This window comes from Fusarium redolens, assembly GCF_020744475.1.
Source record: "Fusarium redolens strain MPI-CAGE-AT-0023 chromosome Unknown BKA55scaffold_11, whole genome shotgun sequence".
NCBI classification, from domain to species: Eukaryota; Fungi; Ascomycota; class Sordariomycetes; order Hypocreales; family Nectriaceae; genus Fusarium; species Fusarium redolens.
Window position 1 is genome coordinate 606,888 of NW_025763674.1, and position 16,389 is coordinate 623,276.

Below are 16,389 nucleotides of genomic sequence, written 5' to 3' on the forward strand. Positions count from 1 at the left end.
CGTGTATACCCTCATAACAAAGGAAACGGCCGTCACTTCACTAATTAATAAGCCTGTAGTTTTTCCTTAACCAAGCACAATCCTCGCATCGTGCTTTATCCGCCCGTCGTCATTGCTTCCAGTGTGGTATCAAAAACAAAGAGAATAAAGACAACTCAAGTACATGAGCATGGGTATAACGTCAACGATCCTCCACTATTATTTTTCCTGTGCCTACTTGGCATCTTCGTCACATGGATTCTAAACGGGGTTGATCTGGCCAGTGGTGAGAGGAGCCTGGCTAGTGGGCAGGCCGGTTTGACCATTGGTGAAGCCAGCAGGGTGCTTGCCATTAACAGCACCATTGCCCATCTGGAGACCATTTCCACTACCGTTCAACGCACCGTTACCAGTGTGGGCGTGACCACCAGCAGGGTAGAAGTCGTAGTCAGCGTTGGAAGTGTTCTTAGGTCCAAGGTCTGAGACGGGGTGAGCCTTGCGCTGGATCTTGGGAGCAGAGGGAATGTCGGTGCTCTTCTTGGCAGAGCCGATAGAGAAGACAGGGCTCTCCCACTTGTCGCCCTTGCGGGCAAGCTCCCTGTACTCAGTAGCCTTGGTGCTAATGCCACCAGGGAGGTCGATGTTGGGGAAGATGCTGTCCTCCTTGGTCATGGCAATGTTGGCCTTCTTGTCAGAAGCAGCAGCCTCGGCCTTCTTCTTGCCCTTGGTGAACTGCTGCTGGGCAGCAGTGTAGTAGCGGTTGTAGATGTTGGGGGCATTTTCAGGGTTGTTCTTGGCCTCAGCAGCAGCACGGTCAGCCTCCTGCTTAACCTGGAACAACAACTGGTCGAACTTGTTGCACTGATCCTTGATGGCCTTCTCAACAGCCTTCTGCAGAGGAGGGCGAATAACCTTGAGCATGAAAGGCTTGAACAAGGAGAAGAGCAGCTTGTGGTTCGACTTCTTGATCTTGATCTGGAGCTTGTTGAAGTCAACATCAACCTTCTCAACCTTAAAGTAGTTCTGGCGATCCTTCTTATCGGCGGTAGACACCTTCATCTTGAAGGAGAAGCCATCACCAGGGAGGATGATATCAGCGACACCAGTGTCGGTGATTGAAGGGAAGCCTTGCTTGCGCTTGATGTGGAAGCTCACGTCGCGAAGATCCATCTGGATGCCAGCAACCTTAACCTCGACGGTCTGGTGGTTCTTGTTGGCGATCTTCTTGCGACCCCATCGGAAGTAGTGCTCGCTGGAAACCTCGAAGATGTTGGGGGCAAAGTTGTCACTCTCAAGGACAAGGTTCTCAATGATAGCATCGACCTGGGAGTCGGTGTACTCAATTCGAGGAATGGGGATGTAGGCAATGTTCTCCAGGGCGGCGGGGAGAATGACATCCCTCAAGTCCTTGAGCAGATGAGGCTTGAAGACAGGCTTGCCATCCTGGTCGTTGCCAAGGTCCTTGAACAGCTTTTGAAGAGACTCGGCAAAAGCGTGGTTCTGGGGGTCTTGGTCGAACTGATCGGCAAGGAACTTGATCTCATCGACAACACGGTCGGTGTGACCGCGGTATTTGTTACGGAGGAGGTATCGGCCCTGGTCATAGAGCTGATCCCACTCACGAGTGGACTCATCCTCGAGGATGTAGCCCTGCTGAAGGAGACATCGGCGGATGTACGAGTCCATAGCCTTGAACCAGTCCTTGAGCTCACGGTCGTTATCAGCATCGCGGTAGATCTGGCCAATGGCCTCCCAGAGGTCCTCAGTGGAGGTACCGTTGGCGAATCGCTCAATGATAGTGCGGAGGTCACGCTCAGCGGCACCAAGACCACCACGTGCGTCCTTAGCGGTATCAGTAGAACCCTGACCAAGGGTGCGACCGTGGCGACTGTAAGTTTCAGCCAGGCGCAGAAGAGTCTGTATGGCCTGCGAGTAGTCCTCGTGCTGCTGGCACTCCAGAATCATCTTCTTGAGACGCCAGATGGTCTGGTCCTTGCGCTCCTGAGGCATCTTCTTGTCGAAGTAGTTGCGAGCACGGCGACGGTACTCCTCATTGCGCTGCAAGATGTTTTCCTTGGTCTCAGGGTCGATCTTGTTGTCGAGCTTGGCCTCAGCAGCCTGCTTAGCGGCGCTCTTGCCAGCCTGGGGGTCGGTTTGGCGAGCGGCGTCACGAGCGGCGTCGGTTGAAGCAGGCACGGAGCTGGAAGGCACATTACCAGTCTCGGTGCCGGTGGTGACCTGCGGGTAAGTGCCCTGCTGAGCATTGGACTGCTGGTTCTGCTGGAGCTGTCCGGGAGCGGCAGCGTTGACACCAGCAGCAGCGACATCCTTGGCATCCTCCTTTGGGTTTCCACTGTAGAAGCCCTTAGCCTGCTGCTTCAGGTTGTCCTTGGAGAAGTCGGGAGCCTCATGCCAGACATTGTCTTGAGCAGGCTCGTCGATCTGTCGAAGTTGCTCCTGAGAGGGGCGGACACGGGCAGCGGCGTTGGTAGCAGCATCGCCAGCCATATCGCGGAAGAGGACTGTAGCATCAGAGAGAAGCTTTCGGAACTGTCCGTTGGTGATGAGAAGCTGGCCAAGGGTTCTCAGACCCTCGAGAGCTTGATCGCCATCCTGCTTGGCAGCGTCCTTGCTGATGGGGGCATTGGGTGTATTGACACTCTTGGGGTCGAACTGAGTGGTTTGCCAGATGAAATCCTGAATCAGGTTGCCCTCGTTCTTGGAAAGAAGGAGGTACTTGGCTTGCTTGATGGCGTTGGCAGCATCCTTGACGAGCTCTTGACCCTCAGCGGAGAGCTTCTCGTGGCGACCAGAGAGGGCGCGAGAGGCGAGGAAACTGCTTAGGGCGACATCGATTTGGTCGTTCTGGAGGACAATACGTTAGAATGCGAAGAACAGGACCGCGCAGAGAATACTCACTGAAGGAACCTTGCCGTTCTGAAAGGCAGAAATGATACCGTAGACTTGGAGCTTTCGGTTGACATCGGCCTCCTTCGTCTTGATGTCTGTAGGTTTGTTGACGTCTGGGGCACCGGGCATGATGGGCAAAAGTGTATGGGGTATCTCGTTATTAAGTCGTTATGCCGCCGGAAAGTATGACGTTAAATGTTAGAAAGTTAACTCTTTTTAGAGTTGAGGTGACGATGATGTAGTAGATAAGAGACGAAGCAGAAGTCGATCTTATTATGAGAGAGGGTAGGAAGCGTTGCGTTGCGTAGGCGTAGGTAACAAAGGAAGAAGCTGTTGTTCGGTATTTTCAGGTATGGGATGGGTATCACGAAGCAGTTGGGTATTTGTATTAGGTACCTTAGGAATTGGTATTGGATGGGATATGAAATAGAGAAAGAGCTCCTGGTACGAGGCAGGAGAGAGAGGATTAGATATACTTTTCTAAGGGAGACTCCCCGTGACAGGCAGGTACGAGAGTTACACAGTAATGGCTGGATCCGGGCAGTGGTTGGCTTGGTCTGGGCTGGGCTGGAGAAAGGGAGTGGTCAGTGACGTTGATGTTTGCTAAGGGCGACGATGTTGATCGAGGACGTCATCGGTCGATTTGCAAAGATGTGTTGACCAGGTCCAGCGCCAACGCACGCTACTGGCCAGGCCACAGACCAATTTCACAGTACAGGCACCTCGATGCGCTATCGTTTCTGAACAGGGCACTCTTTCTGGGCATTCGCATTGGCACTTGCATCGGCATACATTCATTGAATCACTTATTTCTGTTAAACCCCCCTGCTTGGCTATGAGATTGAAATCCGGAGCGAACCCTACGACCAAGCAAGGTACCCTACCGACCTAAGCAGGGGTCAAGCAGATGATGGAGCTGCAAACCAGCGGAAAAAGGGAAGGGAAATGTACCAGGACAGCAGCTGAAGATAACAAGGGTTAGCTCTAGACTCTTTGCGTTGCGATGATGATGCTGTTTGATCCCCAATTAGAGGCGTTTCGAAGCGTCAGGGGAGACGGTCAAGCCTCGATGTTTATACCCTTCGCGATGCTACCTCGACGACGATCTAGACCTCTTGACCAGCAACAAGATGACAACCGTTGATAATCGCAAGCCATGGCTTATTTTGCACTGCTGATGCTATTATTCATTGCATTCACTGTCTGGATAATGGGTCCATAAAGAAGGTTGCCCCAGGCAAACCCATCAAATGTTGCGGCATGTCTCACAGACCCCTGGCTGGTTCGCTGAATCAAAGCCTGGTAAGACAACACTACGGGCACGAGTCTAGTCAAAATGAAAGGTGCAATTTTATTCATCTGCTTGCTCTGCCAAGGATTGGCCGGTGGTGCAGGTCTGGCTCTGTACGTCTTGTCTTCCTGGATTTCTTGTGTTTTGCGTCTTGTTACTGAATCGACAGAAGTGACATGGCATTGGCTTTGACGCTGGCGTTGTATCTTCAAAATTTGATATCTTCTTATTCCCGAGGTCCTCTCCGGATCGACAATGTGGATTCCGTCGATGATCTGCCCTGTCCCATGATATAATTCCCACCTTTGCAGAGCTGATGTTGAAGGAATTGACAAGGTTGTCAATGAGCCTCCGATATCTTTTCTGCCGGTCAACCAGAAAAAGAAGAAAAAACAAGGATGCCCATTCTTGGCTGGAATGATGAATTTTAAGCTGGCAGATGGAGCTGGAGTAGCTGTTATTGTTTAGCTTTGCTCCCCACGTTCTCCACTGACTTTTAACATGATGGCCTCATAGGTAACCCCAGCTCATGAGCTGCAAATCGTCATAGCTCAATTTTCAGACCCAATGACACGTAATGGCCTAATTTGACGTTTTGTTGATTGCAGTTGACCCTTTGCGTGCCCTGATTTTCCCCTTCATTTTCTTATTCTCAACGGCTGCTGTACGAGACTGGGTAGACTAATCTCCAGGTTAACTAACTAATCAGTCAATGGCCGCGTGGGCTGATCTTGATGGTGGCCAATGCCGCGACTGTGTCAAAGCTTTCGTTAGCTCAACGTTAAAGTGAGCGCTTGGTGACGTCACACATAGCTTGAGCTCCAAGGAAAAAGGGAACATCGACGTCAGGTCTCCTAGGGTTTCATCACAACCCAAAATCGGCATCAGGATGCCATGAACTAGGAAATTTTTTGAAAAAGATGGTGTCGAGCTACGGCAAGGATTATATCGAATCTGGCATCTGAATACGGCATATCCAACTCATGTTTCCAGCTCTTCAGTCACATAAACAGTGCATCAACGCTGTCGAGGCAATTCCCGTGTAAAACAACCACAACCACAGCATGTGAGAGAAACTGAGACGTCGGTCGATGAGTTTCGTACCGACTGTAACCAAGGGTGACTGACGTCTTGGCTGTGTTTCGTCAGTCGGGTTTAGCTTTGAGCCACTGAACGCATCAATGCATCCCTCCCATCACATTCTGTCCACACAAGCAGCGTCTCCTTTCAGCTACTTCAATTTATTTCTCGTGATTCTTGACAAGAAAAAGGACCGACACACGGAAAGAAATGACTCTTTGAGTTTGAATTCTATCCTACATAATACCGATTGATCTTCTCAACCTAAATCACCACGCCTCGCTTTTCCTTCTCGGGTGGTCGTGTGCTCGGCTACTGGGCGATCGTTGCCCAGTCAAGCTCGAGCCACAACGGGCTCAGTTGCACAGGCGTAGCATCTAGATTCCTGGAGACTCATCCTCTCCGTCTTTTGAGCTGCCATCGGTAACACTGCCGATGGCTGGACGCGGCACATGGCTACAGGCTATGCAAGCTTCCATCTGCTACGGGGACAAAAGTATCATCTATAATGCAGTGTCTTATTGTGTTCCTGTCCGTAATATCTTTGAGGGAGGCATCACGTTCAGACCAACCTGTCAATCTCTAGGGTAATTCTCGTTGCCAAGCCGGCATGGTGTCGATTTCCCGGCATGCTCTGACAAGCAAGATTTTTTTTGTGGCTACAAAGGATGGGGAATGCATGAAATAGATGGTTCTCTCCATTGTCGAGTTCTAGTTCATGCGTTGTGGTTTGAACTGTACCATCTAATGCGAGAACATCTGTTCGTACCTGTTGAACATAACACCAACACCAACGGATACCAAGAAGCACAACTAAACGAACGCTATGCTAACCCAATCCAGTGAAAAGGATATGCCGCGGTCAATAACGTCACAACTTATCATTATGATGTGAATAAAAATATAATAGCTTAGCTCTTTATGCTGTCGATTTTTACGCTTATTCATAAAGTCGACGATCCTCCACCCACTTATTTTATCCACCTCGCCTAGATCTGTCTCCGGATGAAGCGAAAATAGTTGATTGGTGAATCATTAATTAGGCAGGCTATCTACTCGGTGACGATATGTAATTCGAGGTCGTATTGTATCTACTCAATTCTAGGAAGTAGTCATGCCATTGAGAACCCCTTCTTAAGGACAATTAGATAATTAAACGCCCAGTTTCCCATACTGATGTAAGATGGAGAAAGAATGCACTTTGAGACTCTAAGCGCGGATAAAGTAAAGACTGCTGATTTCACCTCTGAACGCCATCTATGCCGATTCGTTATGCTACATGCATTCCCATAATTCAAGTGTCATTCCTTTTCACGATGTTGGCTCTGCCTTTGATCCAAGATCGTTGAAAACGCTAGCCTTGACCTGATTCGCAACCAGGCCAGACCTCTCCTTAGATGCGATGAGGTTCGCTTCCCTTGTCAGCTTGTCCACGGCCTTGTCGGAGCTCTTATTATTCGTCCCCATCATGCCTTGTCCAGCTCGGCTTCGCGTGATGCCTGTTGTCGCTTCCTTGATCTTAGAGCTCAGATCGAGCATCTGTTTGTTGCCATAGTCGCGGTTCGTGATTAGTGGGTTCTGGCTGAGAGTCTGTACCCAGTATTTGTGCCAGAGGAGCTCAAGGAGATGCGAGTCGAGAGAGCTCTTGAAATGGGAGACTTCGAGACTGTAGTAGCGGCTCGCATGAGCACCGAACTCGGCTGCTTTGGCGAGCGGCACTGCTTGGAAGCCATCAGAGGTGACTGTGCCATTGCCGGCCTGGTGATCCTCCGGGTAGGTTCTGAAAGCGCCGATGTCGACCTTGCCTGAGTTGATAGTACGATCGGGGTCAATGACGACGGCAAGGAAAGGATCCTGCCACTTCTGCTGCATAGCTTCTGTATCGACATCGATACCGCTCAGCCAGCATCCGTAGCCTGGGTGACTGTGATACCAGCCCACCACGTTCTCCTGTCGGCCCTGCGCTCGACACAGATCAAGATACTCGACAAGGTATTCATTCGCTTCGCCTTGGGCGTTGACCCGAGTCTCTGTTCCTTCAACGGGCAGTCGGAATGCATCGGTGACGATAAATGTGTCCTGGTGGGTGTAGCCTTGCATCAAGCCCATGACCTCGAGGTTGCCACCAGATCGCGCGTGCATGGTCATTTTCACAAGAGCAGTAGCGCTTATTCGGACATGTTTGAAGTAGCCTGGTGTTTGCTTCCATGCCTTTTCGTTGTTTATGGCCTTCTGAGCATCGGCGTCGAAGTTGTAGAGAGCGTCGCGTTTCGGATCGACTAGCTGGACGTTGTTGTCCAACTCTGGCGCGTGTGTTAGCTGCGAAGTAATCCAGAGTTTAACAGGGAATCATACCCCAAGCCTTCAGAGCAGATGCCTCCATTTTGACGACTCCTAATGGTTGATGAGGTGCGAAGGTAGAGTGCGAGACAGAGGAAGTTGATGTTGGCTCCAGGCAGACGGGATGCCCCGCCTCTTATCGATAAGAGCTACGTAAAGGTACATATGTACATTGATATCTAGACCTGGAGTCGATCTTTGAGCATTCTTGTTTCAAAAGTCGATCTAGTGATAAGAACCAGGATGGCATGTCTCTACTTTGTTACTCTGCTGTGCTTCATTGCTATCATTTTGATGCTGCTTCTTAGCGTATTCGACTCTCCCAATCTTTGCCAGAGCGGCAACAGAGAGATACAGCCACCTCATATAAGGAGTACAGATAGGCAGGCATGTGGATTCTGAAAAGGAAAAAGAAAAGAAACGTTGTAGGACTTATGAGTACCTAGTTACACTTGAGATTCATCGTAGGCACGCCTCTTTTCCCACTGCAACCTTGGAATTCCATGACAAACAAGCAACTTGCTCGAATGTGGGACTACAATAACGAAACGCAAAACTTAAATCTGGACCTCAGTACCACTTACTACGAAGTACCTTTAACACTTTTGAAAACAAACTTTAATATAACAACGTAATCAAATAAGGAGGTAAAGTTATAAGAAGCTACGGGTTAGTGATTAAGGTTGGTGATTAGGAGTAGGGTTAGTTCGGGGTTTGGAGGACGGTGCAAGCCCCCCAAGCTGGAACTTGTAATTTGGTGCTGTTAGTGGTGGTATTAGACACAGTCATTTTCGCTAGCGAGCACAGTCTGTTCTGCCACGTCGGGATGAATAGCTGCAAAAATCGGATTCTGGAGGTAATGCGTCTAATAGCGAATCCCATTTGACCCGCTACGCCGAATTGGCACTTGAAGGGATGCGGAGGAAAAAATTCTGCAAACCCCACTTTCTACACTGCAAAACTTTTTCATGCTTCTGACTGACATTCAGACTATTATTACTCTAAAGAAACGTGAGCCTCGACAATACTTTCAAGTTCAGATACTGCAGAGACGTCATGCCCTCTAGATCAGATATCACCTATTTTGGTGCAGGCCCAGCTCTCCTACCTACTGACGTCCTCGAGGAAGCTGCCAAAGCTCTCCTGAACTATCATGATACCGGCCTGGGCATCGCCGAGCACTCTCATCGCTCCCAACTAGCTAGCGATATAATCAATCAGACTAAAGCCGATCTGGCCTCCTGTCTTGATATCCCAGATGACTACGAGATACTCTTTATGCAAGGCGGCGGCACAGGACAGTTCGGTTGGTGCAACTCCTTCCCCTCGTGGTCATGACTTGGGAGCATTACCAAGAGAGCCTTCCGAGACAATGCTTCTTCAGCTCTTTATTCATCCTAAAGAGGAAAGACTGACACCAGAACGTCGCAGCTGCTACAGTGTATAACTTTGTTGGCGCTTGGGTTACCCGCAAGTTGCAAGACATCCTTGGGGATATTGAGTGCGATCCCACGGACTCTAAGGCGATCGAGCAACTCAAGGAGGCCGTCGATAAGGATCTCAAGATCGATTACTTAGTCACCGGCAGCTGGTCACATAAAGCGTCAGTTGAGGGCGAGCGGCTTCTTGGCTCAGAGCATGTCAATATTGCGACAGACAGCCGTAAGACGAACGGCGGCAAGTTTGGCACCATTCCAGATGAGAGCACCTGGAAGCTGTCCAAGGATCCTGCCTTGGTGTATTTTTGTGCAAATGAGACGGTTGATGGGGTTGAATTTCCTGACTTTCCCCAGTCTCTTCAGCCGGGGCCTGATGGAAAGGGACCAATCGTTATCGCCGATATGAGTTCGAACATCCTCACAAAAAAGATTCCAATCAACAACTTCTCCGCTATCTTCTTTGGCGCCCAAAAGAACCTCGGCCCAACTGGTGTCACTGTTGTGGTTATCAAGAAAAGCTTTTTACCGCCTGTCACATCTCAACCTCCTTCAAGTCTCATGAGACAACTAGGTCTTCCTATTCCGCCTATCATCTTCCAATACGAGACTATTGCAAAGAATAACAGTCTCTATAATACGTTAAGTATCTTCGAGTAAGTCCTAATTACAGTCGCAATTTACAATGCATAAATAGGTCTAATTACCTTATTAGTGTATACATCATCGGCCAAGTTCTTGGAAAGTTCTTGCAAACCTACCCCGACAAGGTTGAAGGACAACAAGCTGTATCTGAAAAGAAAGCCCAACTTATCTACGATGCCATTGAAACTTTCCCCGAGATTTACAAGATCATTCCCAACAAGGCAGTACGGTCGCGTATCAATATTTGTTTCAGGGTTACCAAGGGTGATGATATCGATGCCGCAGAGAGAGCCTTTCTAGAGGAGGGTATTGCCCAAGGACTGACTGGGTTAAAGGGACATCGTTCGCTTGGTGGAATTCGCGCAAGCAACTATAACTCTGTTCCTCTTGAGGGTGCAGAGAAGCTTGCGAAATTCATCCGCGCTTTCGCGATGTCATAAGAGCAGCTTGTCGGCAAAGCATAGTCGAAAATTCGGTCACGAAGACAGCGCCTGCTGGCACTGACCTCAGCTATACCGGAGTGAACATAGAACAAGTCTAAGCAGAAATAATGCTTTTACTTCCCTTATTTGGTGCAGGCCAAATTGACTGAGAGGAAGCCGTACAGCAATCTCACAAATTTCTCGGCCGTACTCCTTGTGATGGGTGGTAGCCGCAACAGTGCATAGACGGCGACAACAATACACTCGCAACAAGAGAAAACCACATATCTCTACGTACGGAGAAGTCCTTCCTTACTAATAAGACTTTCGAGGAGTAAGTAGGCGGCTTTTTAACATGATCTAAGCTGCGGCAGTGGCAGAACTTCAAACATCTACGATACAGTCGTAATAACTCACGTGACCCTTTATTGCTTCATGGCCATTCGAACAATCGTAGCCTGGGTTGTTCCTCTTGTGCGGCTACCCTGTCAGAGTAGGAGTTGGTCGATGACGATTATTATATGGACTTTTAACGGCGGAACAAGCTTTGGATACCAAGGACCTTTGATATATATGGCCGACATCGGGGCGGGAACGGCGTTGCTATGCAGAACAATGGCGACCTGATCGGGGGCACGGACGTGGTTTTGAGGGCTGTCTCAAGCGTAACATCAGCATTCATGACGTCCAAGAAGGCGAATTTCACATCCATGATACCGCAGGTGATTTGAGGCCAAGTAAATAAAACGGTCTGACGCCGAGGTATAAGGTGTTTCTGTTAGAGCACTTGACTAATACTGAAGCTTGTCTCAGAATGTAGGATGTTTTGAAACGGGTTATATTTTAAAATAAGGTATTATTTATTATTAAAGGTAATATTCGTAAGACGTAGAGGTAATATATTATAAAGGGGGTAATTATAGAGGACCTTTTCACGGCTTATAGCCTACTATAGTAAGTTAGCTTAATTAATATTATTTGCACCCTCGCGTAACCACTTTCTATTCACAGCAGAACTCCCAAAAGCAAAAAGGCAGAGAGAACTAACCTGTGGCGCGGAAAATGAACCTCACAGCTCTATTTACAATATACCTTAGTTGGCATTGGCGTTCACTCAATATGATCTGTCACAGCTGGCCGTACTGAGCATGATGAGGGACATGCACATAATCCAAGATGGATGGGTATTTTATCCCCCCTTCTCCCCTTCTCCTCTATCTCCGTTATTTTATATTTCATGTGTGTTCCATGACGAACAGGTCTTACTGTCCCCTATTGCCAGCCATCTTGGGCACTTCCACTCGTTCGGCAGGCCTTTCTATCTCGCTCACCGATTTCACGCAATGTCCCTGCCCCAGCCTCTTCGCTTTCGATGAATTCGCGAGCTCATTGCCACTTTGTACACACCACACGGCACTACGTCTCTCAGTTTAAGGTGGGTGATGATGCAGACAATGATCATACTGAGGGTTCAGAGCCCAACGATGAGATATTGCAAGCGATCGTGCCGTTCACTCAGCGCAAGCTGACCTCCCTATACCTCTCTTAGAAAACTCGACGACATCGATGTGACCATTCAAGAGATTACTTAGGGAACCTGACATTGTATGTTCTTTCTTCTGTTGTTCTGATGGCTCTTAACAGCTAGTAGAAATTCACGAGTTCTTGGCACCACCATCAACTAGCACTCCCGATCATGAACTCAAGACCTGTCAACATATTTTGGGACTCGGACAAGGCTTCTCTTGCACCCCTAGGTCAGTTGCTTCTTCAAACTCAGTGGCTTCTGTCCCGGTAGGCTAAGCGCCTTGTATACAGCTGTTCCTCTGTCAGGTCTGGAAGAGCGCTGTCAATATAGGAGAAAAGGGTTGATCGCCAACATGTCTTGCCAATAAAAGGTCCGCCGAAGAATGTCTGAAGTCCAATGGCAGGGAGGGAGGGAGAACATTGGCATGACATTGAATGAAGGAAAAGAGACAGGCAACGGAAGACATACCGCAACGAAGACATGGATATTTCTGTGCCTCAGTTCCCAGTATAACAAACTGTCCCGTCGAGTGGACTGCCTGCTTGAGCATCTCTACCCTGCAGGTTGGGTAGCTTCATTGCCATGGGTTCATCACAGGCGCGATTACTCGTTACAACTTTTGGTGAAGGGAACTGCCCGCTCGGTTTCCACCAAGTAAAAAGATGAAAGAGTAGGAAATCACCACTTGAACGACGGGCGGGGCTTTATAAACGCTGGCGGAATCATGCTTTCTTCACATCACATAAAGTTTGTTCGAAATTCGAAGAAATGGAAAGAAAATTAGATACAAATAGACTGATGATCTTTGATAAGCGACAGTGAATCGAAGCATTATTCCAAGCTAGATTTCCATGATACCCAATTACAATGCTTAGACTACCCCGGTCAACGGAGCAGAAGGATACAGAGGTCGTTGAATGCCCATGCGGAACCGAGGAACACGACCCATTCGATTCAAGGCAGTTGTGGGCATTCTGAGGACAGTTTCACGATACATAGTCTGTGTCTCCCACTCATACGAGCATCCAATAGCTCGCTGCATGCCGCCCTCGGAAGCACAGAACATGAGAGTGACTGGTGGCCTGACAGCCTCGAACAAGGTCAACTCCATGTTGTACGTGTCGACAAGAGTGAAAATCTGTCATCGTTAGTCAACAATCAAAACACCACAGAAAAGAAAGTGACTCACCCTCATATCGCCTGGGCGGGCTTGCTTGGCTGCCTCAACCTTCATTCTCACCTCAGGATCCTTGTAAGGATCAACACCCACACGCTCACCGTCTCCATTGACGATACTTCGGCTGAGGGGGCTTCCATTGGTGCTCCAGGAGAAGCGACCAAAGTTACCTCCAAAAATGGATCTCTCAATAGTGGGGGCGTTGAGATGTCCTTCAAAGCCAAACATCTCGGCTTGAGTATCAGCAAACTTGCCACCATAGATGACTCGAATCAGATTAGGTGTGATCAACCAGATCCAAACGAACAGGATGAGGAAGATGACACCAGGGATAATCAAGGCTGCTCCAGAAGCAGCGCTGCTGCCAGTGGAATAACCATACATGCTGCTAGAGGAAGATGATGAAGAGCTGCTAGCAGATGCGCCACTTGCGATCAGTGCAATTGCAATGATGAAGAAGGCACCATTCCATTCAATAGCCAGTGCTGCGAAGGATCTCTTCCAAGACGGTCCCGTAGACCAGTACACTGGGTAGAAAGCCTTCCAACGGATGGAGACGCCCCAGGCACCATCGATGATGATGGTGTCGTTATCGGCGATACCAGCTACCTGACAGTAAGGAGTGATGTCCCAGAGAGATGACTCATAGGCATCCTCCATGTCGAACCATGGCTGGTCCTTGTCTCGGGGGAGTGTGCAGATGTATCTCTCGAGGAGTCTGTCAGAGTCGTTTGCCAAAGACAGCCTTGAGAAAGCCTGGAAGGCAGTATCGGTTCGGTCAACTTGAGGTCGAAGTCTCAAGAGGCCCATAAGGGCATAAGCCTGGTCACCAGGGAGATATTCCGTGGTGTGACGGCTGTAAAGACACTTGAGAGCCAAAACAGCTTGCTCCAGGCGACTCAGGTTAATGGAGCCGAGATAATGATCAATGAGATGGCGAGCCACATCAGAGTCCATGTACGTCCAAACAAGAGCAGCGAACTGGTTCTTGGCGACAACCAAAGGGGACTGGAGGTTTCCGTCACGAGTGTAGATCGAGATAGTTCGGCCTGGGCTCAGGAGAACCTCGGGGAAAGTCCACATTCGACTTCCCCACTCGCGAAGAAGAGACTCAGTGTTGGCCTTGCCTGAATGTCCGGCATTGGAGCCTTTACCCCTACCAACCGCGATGACCATCCTGTCTGAACCACGGAGAACATCTGAGATGCGATAAACATCAGACTCAAGTTCATTCTCATCACGCATGCAGCTACAAGCGATCCAGTAAGCAGGAAGCTTTGCAGCTCGACAAGCGGTCTCAGCGATGTGATGAAGAGCCATCATGTCCTGCTCAGAGCTATGGCTAAAATGCTCAGTAGAGTAGGCGACAAAGAGATAGGCAAGGTTTGTGTCTTGACCATCACTGTTCTCCCACTCGACAACACTGCGGACATCTACCCCTCTATTCTCATCGTTGAATGGCTCACGAAGGAAGCAGAGATAGCGAGGTCGTAGCATGCGGTAGATCTGGTTATTGCGAGCCATGAGAGATAGACCCTTGCGATTCTCGAGCAAGTTGCTCCAGACCTTGGCGTCGCCGTGATATCTATAGAGAACAGGAGCATAAGCGAGACGTCGCTTGATAACAGTAGGCTTGCCATCCCAGAACTGCCAATGTCAGTATACTTGTCGTCGTCTTTTAGTAACAAGCGACTTACCACAAGAGCCATGGCGATGGCAGCAGGGAAAGTTCTCAACACCATGATTCCCCAATCTTCCCAACTCTTGGGGTCGTAGCTAAAGTCAATGATCCATGTGGCAATGCGCACCTTCATCGGAGCAACCTTGCGAACATAGGTTCTCTTCCAAGTAGAAGTGCAAGGTCCTTCATAGATGTCATCAACACATGCAACATACATGTTACGAAGGTAGCCATCATTATGATGTAGATAACGATCTGATCGAGGCTTGAATGAGACACGGCCAGCATAGTCTCTATGTCTCATCTTAACCTCACTGCCCGTGTAGTTGTAGCCAGGCTTCTGGTACAACACGGGATTGCGCCATCGGTAGATGGAGCGTGAGTCAAAAAAGTGCTTGCTTCCCTTGAGCTTGACAGGAAACTCCTTTTCAGAAACCTGAAAGCATTGTTAGTCAGTACTTATGGTGAAGATGGGAGGGTATTCACTTCTTTCTCATTGGGACTGGTCGAAGCCGTGAGGGGCGTGGTGGTTACGGGGACAATAGCACCTTTGTTCTGCTAAGAAATGTTCAATTTAGAGGCTAGAAACAAAAACAACCGCGGAAGAGCTTTACCATTGGCCCGTCCTGCTGACCACTGCTAGAACCCTGTTGATAAATGACACCTTGTTGACCATTGTAGGCCTGCTTTGTTTAGTGAGCGCAACAATTGAGGATTTGATAGTTACTAACCATGGATTGTTGTTGGTACTGCATCGTGTTGTGCGTCTGAGGTTGTCCGAGAGGGATTGACTGTTGGTATCCTAACGACCCAGGAGAAGCTGGATAGCTGTGGGGCTGGGCCGAGAGTGGGCTTGTAGAAGGCGATACAGCTTGTTGATAAGGATGAGTGTATGGCTGGTTCTGATAGGACTATGAAATATGAGAGACTTGGAGGATAAACGCGATATATAGGGTACTTACAACGACCGAGCTGCCTGGAGTATATGCACCACCGTGTGCTTGATGCGGTACAGTAGGAGGTGGTGTCTGATTATACTTGCTCTTGTTAATACCGGTTTTCTGTAGATAAGAGTCAAGTAGGCTTACATTGCCAACAGAGTTGGGATCCCAGTGCCCTCCGTGTGCCTGTGACAGGTGTCAATGACTGAACGAAGCAAGAGAGAGGATGAGAGGGAAATACCATGGTTCAAATATGGGGAGCTGTGATGAAGAGGAAGTGACAAAACGCGGGATGAAGGAAGTAGAAAGGGTCAAAGTCCTTCAGACCGACAGATGGTTCTTCTCAACGCTAATAAACCACAAGCAACCCCACGGCATATGCCACAAAGGAGCCGCAGCCTGACTGAAAGGAGGTGAACATCAAGCTGAATGGGTGCAACACACCATCCGTCCTATGAGAATACAGGGACTAGACTCCGATTTTCAACTATATCTCGATTCAACGCGCTTGATAGCGCCGTTCCTTTTGCCACCGGAGACCTAGACCTTTCAGGAAGTGCAGGGTCCCTTCATTCTTGAGTCCAGAGCCTGGTATCAAGGGCGTGGACGTGTGTGACTATTCTTGACCTCCTGCATTCAGCCTCACAATATTGCAACGGTGATAGGACGCTGGTGACAGATTGGGAGACGGCATCTTCCGTGAGGTTGAGGCTCGAACAGCAAACTATTAGAAGCGGCTGAGTCTCGATATGTCACTCGCAGCCTCTGCAACTGTGATATTGGCCGTTAGGGGCCGGGGGTTAGGACTATTCAGCCATGGCGTTGCCCGCGGCTTTGAGAGTATCACAACCCCTGACATATTGTCGCAAACGCAGTGTCAGGATAGGACGCCTTGTGAGGTTTGGCGCCATGGAGAGGAGCCACAGGGGACCCCTTGACCAAAAGCGGCATGCCGGGCG

General features: G+C 49.1%; 4 protein-coding genes across 4 annotated transcripts; 1 reads left to right on the plus strand and 3 right to left on the minus strand.

Annotated features, from left to right (window-relative positions):
• Positions 1-240: 240 nt before the first annotated feature.
• On the minus strand, positions 241-3,018 carry BKA55DRAFT_516122 (uncharacterized protein; the record flags this gene model as incomplete). The annotated part of the gene is made up of 3 exons (XM_046188062.1): positions 241-2,121; positions 2,218-2,844; positions 2,899-3,018. 3 exons carry the CDS (start codon positions 3,016-3,018, stop codon positions 241-243), a joined length of 2,628 nt encoding a protein of 875 aa, XP_046047443.1.
• Positions 3,019-6,571: 3,553 nt separating this feature from the next.
• On the minus strand, positions 6,572-7,643 carry BKA55DRAFT_515964 (JAB1/Mov34/MPN/PAD-1 ubiquitin protease-domain-containing protein; the record flags this gene model as incomplete). Its single annotated transcript, XM_046188050.1, has 2 exons — positions 6,572-7,563; positions 7,616-7,643. 2 exons carry the CDS (start codon positions 7,641-7,643, stop codon positions 6,572-6,574), a joined length of 1,020 nt encoding a protein of 339 aa, XP_046047444.1.
• A 1,013-nt stretch (positions 7,644-8,656) lies between these two features.
• On the plus strand, positions 8,657-11,695 carry BKA55DRAFT_692034 (phosphoserine aminotransferase; the record flags this gene model as incomplete). Its single annotated transcript, XM_046199714.1, has 4 exons — positions 8,657-8,906; positions 9,032-9,692; positions 9,752-10,114; positions 11,653-11,695. 4 exons carry the CDS (start codon positions 8,657-8,659, stop codon positions 11,693-11,695), a joined length of 1,317 nt encoding a protein of 438 aa, XP_046047445.1.
• An 807-nt stretch (positions 11,696-12,502) lies between these two features.
• BKA55DRAFT_541137 (uncharacterized protein) lies at positions 12,503-15,674 on the minus strand (the record flags this gene model as incomplete). The annotated part of the gene is made up of 8 exons (XM_046190349.1): positions 12,503-12,769; positions 12,821-14,455; positions 14,506-14,925; positions 14,976-15,047; positions 15,104-15,172; positions 15,221-15,400; positions 15,452-15,616; positions 15,672-15,674. The coding sequence occupies 8 exons, from the start codon at positions 15,672-15,674 to the stop codon at positions 12,503-12,505; spliced, it is 2,811 nt and encodes a 936-aa protein (XP_046047446.1).
• Positions 15,675-16,389: the final 715 nt, after the last annotated feature.